Source organism: Amblyomma americanum, chromosome 1, assembly GCF_052857255.1.
Source record: "Amblyomma americanum isolate KBUSLIRL-KWMA chromosome 1, ASM5285725v1, whole genome shotgun sequence".
Taxonomy (NCBI): domain Eukaryota; kingdom Metazoa; phylum Arthropoda; class Arachnida; order Ixodida; family Ixodidae; genus Amblyomma; species Amblyomma americanum.
The window spans coordinates 451,167,130-451,179,436 of NC_135497.1; the positions used below are offsets into that span (position 1 = coordinate 451,167,130).

At 45.4% G+C, this 12,307-nt stretch overlaps 1 protein-coding gene across 3 annotated transcripts in view; it reads left to right on the top strand.

The window, feature by feature from the left end:
• The first annotated feature begins 347 nt into the window (after positions 1-347).
• Positions 348-12,307, top strand: part of LOC144115967 (valine--tRNA ligase, mitochondrial-like) — a 192,426-nt gene continuing 180,466 nt past the window's right edge. For 2 of the 3 annotated variants that reach the window (XM_077650611.1, XM_077650613.1), the window contains exons 1-2: positions 348-463; positions 7,770-7,809. In XM_077650611.1, the coding sequence (XP_077506737.1) occupies positions 389-463; positions 7,770-7,809 (115 nt within the window). In that variant the 5' untranslated portion in view covers positions 348-388. The remainder of the gene's footprint in view (positions 464-7,769; positions 7,810-12,307) is intronic. The other variant, XM_077650614.1, reaches the window with a different exon arrangement.

Sequence of the window (12,307 nt, forward strand, 5' to 3'; positions counted from 1 at the left end):
TGAACCGCGCCGTAAGGGAAGGGATAAAGGAGGGAGTGAAAGAAGAAAGGAAGAAGAGGTGCCGTAGTGGAGGGCTCCGGAATAATTTCGACCACCTGGGGATCTTTAACGTGCACTGACATCGCACTGCACACGGGCGCCTTTAAAACGCAGCCGCCGCGGTCGGGTTCGAACCCGGGAACTCCGGATCAGTAATTATGGCGATGTGGAGTTTTTGAATTGTTGAGTTGTCTAATTTTTTCGTATTATTAAAACAATTATTTGTCTTTCTTTGCATTTTGGCTAAGAAAGTTTTGCAGCTTGCCACTAATCATTTTCACCATCCAGTTTCAATCCAAAGTAAGCCAAAGCAATCGAATCCTGAAGTTGTAAATTTTTCCGGTCCACCATGTGGAGGTATCCTAGGGCATATTTGTGTGCTGTGTGTGGTGCTCAGGGACTGTTTCCTAGGGTACTTGTAAAGGTAATATGAGGAACACTTTTTTTTATTTGCTGCAGTTAAATCTCTGATGTTTTACTGAGTCAAGTTTAGCGTTATTATTGCCCACTACATGACATCAGGAGATCTTGGTTTTCCTTCGAAGAGCTGATCAGCAGAAGGGACCGTGTATTTCGCATCTTTTATCGGCATATGTCGTAGTTGTACTTGCGGCGCGCACCTAAGCAGCGGTATGGTGGCTGGCGCTCCGGTTCTTGTGCTGCTAATTTTCATGCACGGAATATATATGCGCTTGTTCGTGTTGCGTCGGTGCAACTGTTCCTGCCAGTTTGCCATAATTTACTGGGTTGGCATTCTGGTCTTGTTAATGAGTGGCAGTGTGGTTCGCTGCGAATCACCGTCGGTTACACAAGTAACACGCACAACAGCATTGTCCTGCGTGCTACTTCCCCTTGTGTTACATTCGAGCTGACGCCTCATGCGACACCTTCAATCTTTTGGCCGGACTCCAGTTTGTGCCTGTCGCTTTTTATTTACATCAGAGCGTTGAGTAAGAACCAAGCCGTATTGAGAGTTTCTGCATCCCGTCCTTTAAATATCAGAGCAACCAACTTAGTTCCTCGCATCGCGACGTCGTTGTTAAAAGAAACAGAACGTGAGAGATGGAGGCCTGGATCAGCTGCGTTGCACTGTCCGTCGTGTGTATGTATCACTCGTAGATCTTTTCCCCAGCCCGTGCGGAAGTCATGAGCCTGCGAGTGCTTTATTCGCGTGGCGTTGCCCTTCGTGGCGATTGCGACATCACATCACCGAAACGGCCTTGGTTTTAGAAGAGCAGACTAAAAGCGATCACATGAAGGTAGTCTAGTGCAACCTGTTTCCTCTTTTTGGGCTGTTTAGTTCGTGTTCTGATACAAAATTGCACACCGAAACGGTCGCGAGAAAATTAGCACCAAGTCTGCTTTTATTCTCTGCTTTGTGCATTCACTCCTTAACTGTGCTGCTAAGACACATGGAATCGAGTCATAAGTTACCAAGTCTACAGGCGCATTTAGCATAAGGAACTCTACAAAATTATGTATGATTTTGGCTTTGATGCGTGTTCATCAGGGAAACTGGTCTTCTGTATTTACTTCAGACTCATTGACATGGTAATGATAATAATAAACTGTTATAATATATAATTATAATAAGTATGCACGCGTGTCTGCTAACCCCCACTTGGAAACGAAAATTGAGAAAAGGATGAAAGTTTGTGATAGGTAAAGGCGACACAAGTGATAAGGAACAGATCAAAGTAGGGTGTAGTCAGGGCAAGGGATGATAGTGAAGTGAACAATGGATAATGATGTGAACACATTTGGGATGACGTGTGGTGTTGTACAGGGATGTGGCACTGTTGCCAAGACATCCTTCCTAGGTGCCTTGTGTCATTCCATTCCATAGGACCAGGGAAGAAGGTGCATGGGAGAAAGCAGCTGAGGCAGCACTGTTGGGAGAGGGGAGTGCAGACATGATTAGAAAGGCTTCAGTGGGAAAAGGGTCTGTGGTAAACAGTCTACTCTAGAAGATGGTCTTGTTGGCCAGATCACTTGGGGTAGGTTTGGGGCAGCAAGTCATTGAGGATGAGATTCAGATTAGTAATAATGATAGTAATAATAACAGGTGGCAGTGAAGACAAGAAAGGTCTTATGATGGACATCGAAACTGCACCATGAGGGAAGCATGAACGAGGAGGTGAAGCCAGGGAGTTGGCGAAATGTAAACCCTCAGAATAATTAAGCCCATTTAGGGTTCTTTAATGTGAACTTACGTCACAGAAGACGTTTGTGCTTCACCTTCATTGAAACAGCCTCATTTTAATGAAGGTGAAGAGTGAGAGCCCTTGTAACTTAAGAGGCCCAGCATGCTCCATCCTGCACCTCATGTACGTGGGGAGGTTTAGAGTTTGGAAAAGGTGATTGATTTCCAAGCATCTTCAGTGGTGTGTTCTGGCAGCAGTACATGAGTCGTGGAGAGGCGCTGCCTTGCTGCAGACACAGATGACTTGCAGGAGGTTAGCCAAGAAACGACAGGTCACCTGGAAGAGTGGAAGAAGGAAGGTCTCATGAGCCATGATGGAGGCACACAATGAGTGCCTTCCAAGGGGGGCATACTCTCAACATGCACACAAAAGAGGGTGGGTCCCAGCATTTGCCATTATGGTGTATTAGAGGGTATGGCTTAGGCATCGGGTGAAGAACCTTGAAACACCACTCTCACTATGTTCACATTAACAAATTAAATTATGAGCAGTCCAGTGGAAATGAGGGTCATGTATGCTTCCCACCCATGGCTAGCTTCTTCAGTAGAGTGTGTGGTCTAGTGGGTTAAAAGGATTAATTTCTCCGTGATATTTATTATGCTACTTATTTTTATGGTGTCCATTTCTTGCACCATACATGTTGACATCTTGTTTGCAGTGTTTGTTTTAGAATAGTGAATCTCACTGTAAAGCCTGAAAAACACCTTTGAAATGCTGGCAAGCTTGCAGAGGCTTGCTTTCTTGAGAGAACTTTTTCCAATGCACCAAAAGCAAGCAGCGTGAATGGGAGTCAGCCACCTAATCTAATGCCTTCCACTGTGGCTGAGCACCTCACTGCATCCTTGCTGCTTTTTTTCCCACTTCTGCACAGTTGCAACAGCATTGGACTGAGGATAGTCATTTCCTTTCGGTGCATTGCATGGGCTGCATCAGAAGCTGTATCTTGGGTAGGAATGGGCAAGCCTTTTGTTCCTCGCCAAGAAGTGAGAAGAGAAATCAAGTCAAGAAGGGAAATGGTGTCATAGCAGCCGCTAAGAAAATCTGTACACCTCTATCATGGAACTGGGGTGAAAGAGGGCTTTATTCTTAGTAGTGGCAGAGCCTGGGGCCACTGCCAGACTGGGGTGGTCACTGTGCTCACTCAGCTAACCAGGTGGCTGGCCAAGTCCAACTTGACCATATTGAAGCGATGTCATTTTAATGTGATTTTGGAAAGTCCCATGGTGGAGTTAAGCTCATAATTAGAGAACAGCACCACTTAAGAGTCCATGCAAGAACATTAGGATGGGAAGTTGGGCTAGGTTGATTTATTAAATTGGATACATGGTTATGAGTGCTTCTAAGAGACGAAGGACAGGACAAGTGGTATTGCGTCTGTCCTGTGCACTTGCGTTCTGTCATTTGTCTCTTAAAAGCTCCAGTGACTCTGCATTCAACCATCTTTTAGCCACGCAGGAATAGATGAAAGCTGTATAGCATTTTTGAAACTGCAAACTTGAAGGAACACAAATCTTCACATGTTCGTGGTCCTAAGACTGAGATGATTTTTTTTTTTTTACCTGTTGAGAAGGCTATGTAGCATTTTTGTATTCGTTTGGTTTGGCATGCCCATGCTGTTAATTCTACGGAAACAAGGAAGATTAAACCTGGAGTTAATTGTAGTGTCAATGCTAGTGTGACGGATCCTGTAGACTGTGCCATTGTGACGGATCAAAGAGGGCACGCAGCTGTTCCTTAGAGCGCTATCTTTTTAATCACCTCATCTTCGTTCCCTTCTCCGTGATGGTGCATGCACTTCCTCTTCTTTTTTCTGCTGCTCTACACTAGCTACAATAGCGTGCAGATTTGTTGACCAGGTATTGTGGTACTAGCTTAGAGGATTTGGAGGTTTGCATTTGGCAGTGGTCACATTTTCAGTAGCTTATTTACATTAGCTAATTTTGATTCATTTAAAGGATGCCAGAGTATGCAGTTGTGATGTTTTGTTGTGTGGCTGGGGCAAATTACTGGCATGAGAACCATCAAAAAGCATCAAGTTGGGTGTGTTTCGGTCCGCTGCCATTGATGATTTTTAGAAATGAAATTAATAGACTTAACAAGTAGCGTTATCCTACAGTATACAAAGTTGCTTGAAAACAGCTGCTGATGTGTGTTCCTACCAGTTGCCCACCGAAGCCCCTGCTTTTTATGGAGGCTGTTGTCTTTGTCTACTTCTTTCATCTTCCCAACTATTCAAGCTTACCTGGATCGGGTAGACAACCGGTCCTCTTACCGGCATGTGAGTGTAAGTGGTGTACTGTATATGTGGTCACTTGTGTACAGTGTGTATGCTTGTGAGGACATGGGTGTTCTTTGTTGTGATCCATGTGAGCTCTGAAGTGCAGAGCTGTCTTGCAGCAGTGTAGGACTTTCTTGTTGAAATGGAACTGAGCTGTCACTTTTTTTTGTATTTTGAATCATCATTTCATCACATTGAATAATGCTCTGCCACTGCCACTTCTGCAGCTGCTTGCTCCCCTTCCCACGCATCACGCCAGTACAGTGGCTCATGGCATGTATGTCTAGGCATGCCTGGTGCAGCAGTGGCGCACCTTCCCCTCCGCTCCTCTTGTCCTTCATCTCCTTCGTGCTGTCTTGCCACTTTCATCCTCTGCCATTCTTGTCTCCCGTTTCTACTGTCGTTTCCCATTTGTGGACGCTGACGTCACTACTGCAGCAACACTGGATCTCAGGGAAAGGAGCTCTTAACAGCTATCGCTGCTGTAAGATTGAGTACAGAGCACATGAAAAAAAGCTTCTTTACATAAAAAATTCAGCCCACTTCACCCTCTCAACGTGTTCATAAAGCACTTATATTCATACTTAATGATTCTTTAAAAAAGTACAATGCCTTTTATAAAATATGTTTCCTACTAGTATATGACACAGCATGGTCCTCCAAAGAAAAAGTGGTAAAATACTATTCATGAAAGGTGAGGCTAGGAAACATGATCTCTCCACTGGTAATCATTGTGTACTTACAGAGGTATTCAGAAGGCTGGATTGGGAAGAGCTAGGGATGAAACTTGATGGACAACGTCCTAGTAACCTCAGATTTTTTTTGATGACATTGACATCCTGCTGAGTAACTCGGGGGAGGAGTTGCAGAGTGTAACTGAGTGCCTGAATACTGAGAAGAGAAGCGAAACTAAAATTTAATATTAAGAAAATTAGTGTGCAAAAATCTAGGGAAGGAGCAACATTTCACAATTAGGCAGTAAGATATTGAATGTGCTGAGGGAATGCATCAATCTAGGGCAAGTAGTGGGCAGAGGTTCGGACCATGAAATTTGAAATAGTTAGGAGAACAATAATGGAGTGATGTGCAATTGGTAGGTACTCTCAAATCGTGACTCTCAGCTTACCAGTATCCCTCAGGAGGGAAGCATATACCAGTTGCATCGTGACAGTGCTCGCTTATGGGGCAGAAACTTCAAGGCTAATGAAGATATTTTAAATGAAATTGTGAAGAGTGCAGTGAGCTAGGGAAAACAAAGTGATAGGTGTTGGATCCCAAACAGTGCCATGTCGTTATTTTTTCTTCTATTTTCTAATAATTTATCTGACTGGGGTGGTGGGATAAGAGCAGTGTGGATTTATACAATTAAAATGGGTAAGGGATACTTTGTTGGAAATTTAAAGGAACAAATTGATGTGTGAAGGACATGTATTGCAGAGAACAAATGGCCAGTCATCTGTTAGGGTAACAAATGGGCTTTACCTCAAGCACAGGGCCGATCAGGAGCTTTGACGTATCAGTGATCTGTCGAAAGGAGTCGGCCAAAGACCCTTTTCTCAAGCATTTCACCCCTGAAAGCTGAGCACCAGGTCAGGGAAAGCTTTTGCCCACTAGAAAATGGATGGGAACCTGGTGGCACTGGGATCATGGGTTCCAGGTAAAGCGAAACATAACTGGGAATGGCAGAGACATGGTGAGGTCAAATTTGGAAATTTGCTGGCCTCAGTTGGCGCAGGACAAAGTGACTGAAGATCATTGGAAGAGGCCTTTGTCCTGCAGTTGACTTAATTCAGCTGAATTGTGCATCTGTGTCAGTGCTTTCTGGAATTTAGAAAAGGGACTAGTATTGTTACTGTGAACTATAGGTGGAAAGACTTATAGCCAGGAATTTTTCATATCTGTGGTTAGCATTTTGTCAAGGTTGAAATAGAGTTGAGAATAATGGTCACCATTTGTATGGAGTGTTGCGGTACAGGATGTTGCTCGCTGCATTGAAAGTTCTCATGCAAGAGGTCATGCTGCTTTTATTATACGACAGCACGAGGAGCCGGTCGGCCCAAAAGGCAGCGTGGAATGTCATATTCAGTTGGGATGGGAAAAGAAAGAAACAGAGTGAGCAGGATTAGAACCTGCGGTAACATGAACAGATCAGCTTCACTGGCTGCTGATCATAGCAGGTTACCATTGCGCCTGTTAAATTGCCAGTCTTTCACGCTGTGTTTTGGATGTCGTTATCAACTTCTGTCTGTGTGCAAGTCAGTCTGAAAACAGCACGCGGGTACATGCACGTTCAAGACAATTTTTGCACATGTGTGGCCACTTCACTGACGCTGAAAATTTGGCACCCAATTTGTCTAGTTAAGCTAAATTTGGCTGTGGTGCGCTAGCATGTTTGCCTTTATTTATCTTTGCTTATCGCTGTTTAGCTTTTTATAAGCTTGAAAATTCATGTACCCAAATGCTCTTGCGGTTCCTCTGTTTTCCTCTTACGATAAGCCACCTGAGCTGCTCGTGATTCAAGTAGTTGTTCCTTCTGTTCGATGGTCTCTGAAGCAGCTTGTACTGGGCTGTCTACTATCCATTGCTCCGGTGACTATCATTTGCTTCTTCTTTCTTGCTTTTCGTCCCATTCAGCAAGGTTGTACTGTCTTTGCCACTGTGCTTCGGCTTGCCACCTCACTACATCCACTGGATCGGTTGACCCATGTTGGTGCTTTCTTCTTTTGCGTTGCTGTTCAGCTCAATGTGTACGTTGTTCGGCTTCGGAATCAGTCGAAGGATCGGCTTCATCCGTGATTTACTGCTTGCTGCACAGCACATTCCTCCAGCAACATCACCCTTCTCCTCTTCTTTCTGATACCTTCATGTGCACCCAATCACGTTTCTCGCTCTTCACCTTCACACCCTTCCTCCACTCAGCTGTAGCTGGTGCTTACCGGAGTTACTACAAGGTTCGCCTGGCCATAATGGCTTTTTTGCCAGTAACCCATCTAGTGTCTTCGAAACGTCTTCGTTTTAAACAACAACCTTTTGGTCGGCGTTCCTTTTTCTTCAGTCATGAATCTAGTGTTAGCGCACTAATAAGCACCATCTCGCAGGCATGCAGCAAATCACGCGAAACGGCGGCAGATTTGAAACAACAAATTAAATTTTCATCGCTGTAGACTAATTCTATGCGATCACATTTTGTGGTGGGCCGGGTGCTCAGCTTCTGTGAATTTTATGACCTTGGCTTTCCTGCTTTTCAGAGGCTTTCTACAGCTGTTTCGAGCAACACACTGCCAAAAGGTGAGGAGAAGGGCAGTATATGCATTGTGTTCATTTGGCTAAGTACCAAAAATGTGGACACAAGGCTAGTTAGATTCCAGTGTTTACTCGGAGAAATTTCTCTTCCGCATTTTGTTCAGGTGGCTGAAGTCTCACTGCTATTCCTGGGCCTGTCAGGCCTCCATAGTTTTGCCCTGCACTTTGCTCTATGTTTCCTTGCTGGCAGTGGTGGCTGTTTTTTAGGTATTTTTAAATGAAGTTACAGCACTTGAAATGGAGGTCTGGGTTACAGTGCTGAATGTCTGTTGTCTAGTCAAAAGGGCTTGGCAATTTTTTTGCTGCATTTTGTGGTGCCAGTAAGTTTAAACCTTTGTTGTGATAAACTTTCATCTCATGTCTGGGTTTAGTTTGGTTTACGGGGGTTTAACGTTAAGTCCCAAAGCGACTCAGGCTATGAGAGACGCCGTAGTAAAGGGCTCCGGAAATTTCGACCACCTGGCATTCTTTAACGTGCACTGACATCGCACAGTACACGGGCCTCTAGAATTTCGCCTCCATCGAAATTCGACCGCCGCGGCCGGGATCGAACCCGCGCCTTTTGGGCTAGCAGCCCAGCGCCGTAACCACTTAGCCACCACGGCGGCTCATGTCATGTCTGGGTTTGTCAAGTCTAGGTAATGCATATGCACTGCCACACCTGCACCATTTGTTTAGAATTTTTCAAAATCTCGGGTGTATGTGTGGGAGTGGACATGCACAGATACAAAACACACACTCACCTATTAAGAATTCACCTTGTTATCGTCTGCTGCATTAAGGTTGCCAGTGCAGTTCTGTACACCTTTTAGTAAAAGCCCTACCTAAAATTTGTACTTGTGCCTGATCTGATCGGTATGTGATGGCAGATTGAATGTATTTTTCCCAATAACTAATCGGAAAGTACAGTTTATGTAGCGAGTGTCACCTTTGCGACAAGGTGGCTTTTTTTGAACCCTTGGGAGAGAGAGAGAGGCTTAGTTACAAGGAAAGGCAGAGAATTTGGAACAGCTTTGTAAAAACTTGAAAACTGGCTAATATATGCTAATTTTAGTCTGGGCAAGCCTGCTGGTGTAAATGTCCATATGATGATACTGTAGCCACTTGCTTATATTTGTGGTTGTAGCTCTCCCTGAAAGAATTAAGTTGTGGTAACTAAATACATAGTAAGTTGTAACAGTAGTGAGAGTAGCTTTTAAAGAGACACTGGAAACAACTCCATCCAATGATTGCTCTCGTTAAAAATTTATTCGCTGGCTCCTTCTGGCTATGTTGACGTTTGTCCAGCAGCAAAAGACCAATTAATCGGTGAGAAAATCGGATTTAAAAATCTTCCTGTCAGTCTACTTAAACTCATGATGTCCTTAGTGGAAAGGATGGGTTGCCACCATTTTATTGAATTGAATGGCGGCGTGGCATAGCTTCTGGGATCCAACAATTGGTGCTGATGCGTGAATTTTACTTGTGAAATTGGCTAGTGATGGCGACACCTGCATGTCATTTTTGGTCTTTTTTAGATTATAAAAGTTAAGTTATAAAAGTTAAGTTTTCGGTAAGAGTGGTTTCTTTGTTATTATAATGCGGTACTTTATCGATGCTGTCTTACTTCCATGCGTCTTCAGTGTCCCGTTAATCACATTCAAATGGGGGTTTCTTGGTGGTAGAGTCGAGCCCAGATAAATTGAACCCGGATAAATCAAACCCGGATATTTCTAAATATTGGCTATATCAAACAGACGAATTATACCCTTGAAAATCCTGTGTAAAACGATACCAAAGTTGCACAGTACATTGAACTACAATTTTGTAGTGTGCACCTGCAGGTGGCACTTCTCTCAACGATGCTTTTTTCGATCACTTTTCAAGCCCAGAGGCGGGTCAGATACACGTCATTGGGTGCCTGCTGGCAGTGCTAGTGCTGCGAAATCTTGTGACAAGGTGAATGGGGGCTGTTCTTGAGAATAGCCTTTGATCTGCACTTTGCATCGCTGTCATGCGGTGAAGCCAACCTTACTAGAGCCTGTAGAGGTGGCCTTTGCCTGGTGTGCTTTACTATCGAAGGTGTTGCTGAAACCAACTGCACTTTAATGTTAACGAGCGATTATTCTATATATAGCGTACTGGTAACAGGATTAGACATCTTATGATAAGCAGCAGCTAGTTCCAAGGAGCCATCTGCTGTGGCTGTGACGTGAAGCAGGTTAGGCCTACCAATGCCTATCTGCCTCGTGCACTGGTATAGTGGCGCCACTGCTCCAAAACAAGTGGCGCCACTTCACGCGTGGCGTGCGCGGAAAGCGGCTGTCCCCTGCCGTGTGAGGCAGCGGAAAGAGCCGTGAAATGCGTGCTTCCCGACAGCGTTACTGCATTAGAACAGGGCTTCTTTCTGTCGCTTTTGTGTTTGCGTCGCATGCACATTCGCATACACCGTGTTTGTGTTTCAAAATAAACTAAAACCAAAGCAATGCAAGTCACAGTCCGTTCTCCGCCAGGCACGCTTTTTGTGCGCCGGCGCCTTGGGTGCGTCTCTTGTCGCGAGCGCTTCTGCTGGCGGCGCTTCGTTTTAGGAGTTTACACCCAAACAGCCATTGGAAAGGTGTTGCAAAAAAAAATATATTTTTGCGGGGCGGGCAGACCACACACTTTCTTAGTAACGTGAGTCGCACCTGAAGATCTGCCCTGAGAGGCCGGGTCAGGCATATGTGCAACTACAACATCACTCTGAAAGCGTCGTCGGTATCCACCAGCAAGTTGGTCACCACCGCCGTTCTTTTGCTTTCTCGCTCGCTCGGTCCAAACGACAGCCAGATCGCGCTTGAGCGCAATCTCCGGAAAGAGCAGCATGCATGACTGGCTTAATTAACATCATCAGCGCGTGATGGTGTAGCTTTCGGACGAATGGAAATGTTGATGCGTTTTTAAAAACAACAGTTTGGTGTGCAGTCGCAAATTCTGCGACCCTAAGCCTGTGTATGATGCATGCGGTGAACCTTTCTGTGCAGCAATGTCCGCGGACACCTTCTAGATATGTGCAGGCTCAGTTTTGAGGCGAGTTTAATTCTTCTACGGCTCGTTTCTTCACCGTCTGTTGGTTTCGAGCACTCGGTACAAACATCAAGCTTGAAATCCTTCTTGCTCATTTCCAGGTATTGCGCGCAGTGACGGGAACGCTCAGCGCGTCAGTTACTTCGGACGATATGCGGCTGGGTGCATCAGTACCCAGGCTGCTTGCAGTGTGCCGCGTGCGGGATTATTAGCGACAGGGTGCTACGTACACGCTGCTTTGTATATACAGTACTTTTTAATGTTTTGTAAATTAGGCCAATGGTAGTCGCTCGCACAGTTTGTTCTCAGACAGTGCCCGAGACTCGCCCGTGCAGCGCAGATTTTTTACTTTTTTGTGTACACAGTTCTAACTTGACAATTTTCTCTATTGCTTCTCCACGCTGGCCTGTTTACCCTGCACACCGTACTGCTCTCAGCAGCGCTGTTTTGTTTCGCACTCGTATGATTTCCAGGAAAAACGATAAAACATAATCTTTAACTGCTTCCCGGCGGCATTTTTGCAGCTATTATGGTACCCATCGAGGCAACAGTAAATCGACTTGCTTGTTTCAAAGGGCTTTTTCTCTTGGTTCTTGTGGGAACCCAGATTGAACACCTAGCAAGCAAGCAAGAAAGTACTGTTGCTATGAGCTTTCCTACCAGTGGTGTGCGTCTACGGCAGGATAAACTGCCCAAAAGCAAACGCTGAGAACAGTAGGAAACGGTGATAGAAACAGTCAGCAGGTCAAAAGAAAGCGTCCCTGCAGGCCGGACAGACATCGCGTTCACTCATTAACGCAGGTCATGTCTGTAAGACTTGCCCCGAGGTGTCGAGTCAGGCATGTGTGCAAAACAGCCTGACTCTAAAAGCTCCATCTGATTTTACAGCTCAGTGGTTCTTTTTGCTTCCCCTGCACTCGATACATGCGATAGGTCGTGCTGTGACTGCCCGGAAAAAACATGACAAATGCGCAGCCCAAATAAAAAGCAGTGTGCTCTAATTCAGGTGTGGGATGGCCATAAACGCAACAGTAAACGAGGTGGGTGTTTTACGAGGCATTTCCAGCTTGTTCTTGCGAAGAGTCACGACGAGGTCAGAGGAGCACAGCATCTGCGTCTGATTGGAACAGCCACCTTTTTCCCGCTACGCCTCCCAGATGGCGCCACATGTACGGCTGAAACTGCAGCGCACGATGCGGATACTAGCGCGGATAGTTTTTTGTGGCTATGCTGCGGAAGCTACAAGTGCGCGTCGCCAGTTTAAGCGCCCATCTCTCTCTCCCTCGTGGGAGAATCTCTCTCTCCCTCGTGGGAGAGTGATAAGAGCATGCTTGTGAAAGCCTTGTGCCTCACCCTCATAGCCTCCACTGCATAGCCACAGAAAGCTGTCCGCGAGTATAGTAAGCAGTACGCTGCTAGCTAGCTGGCAGCCACACGT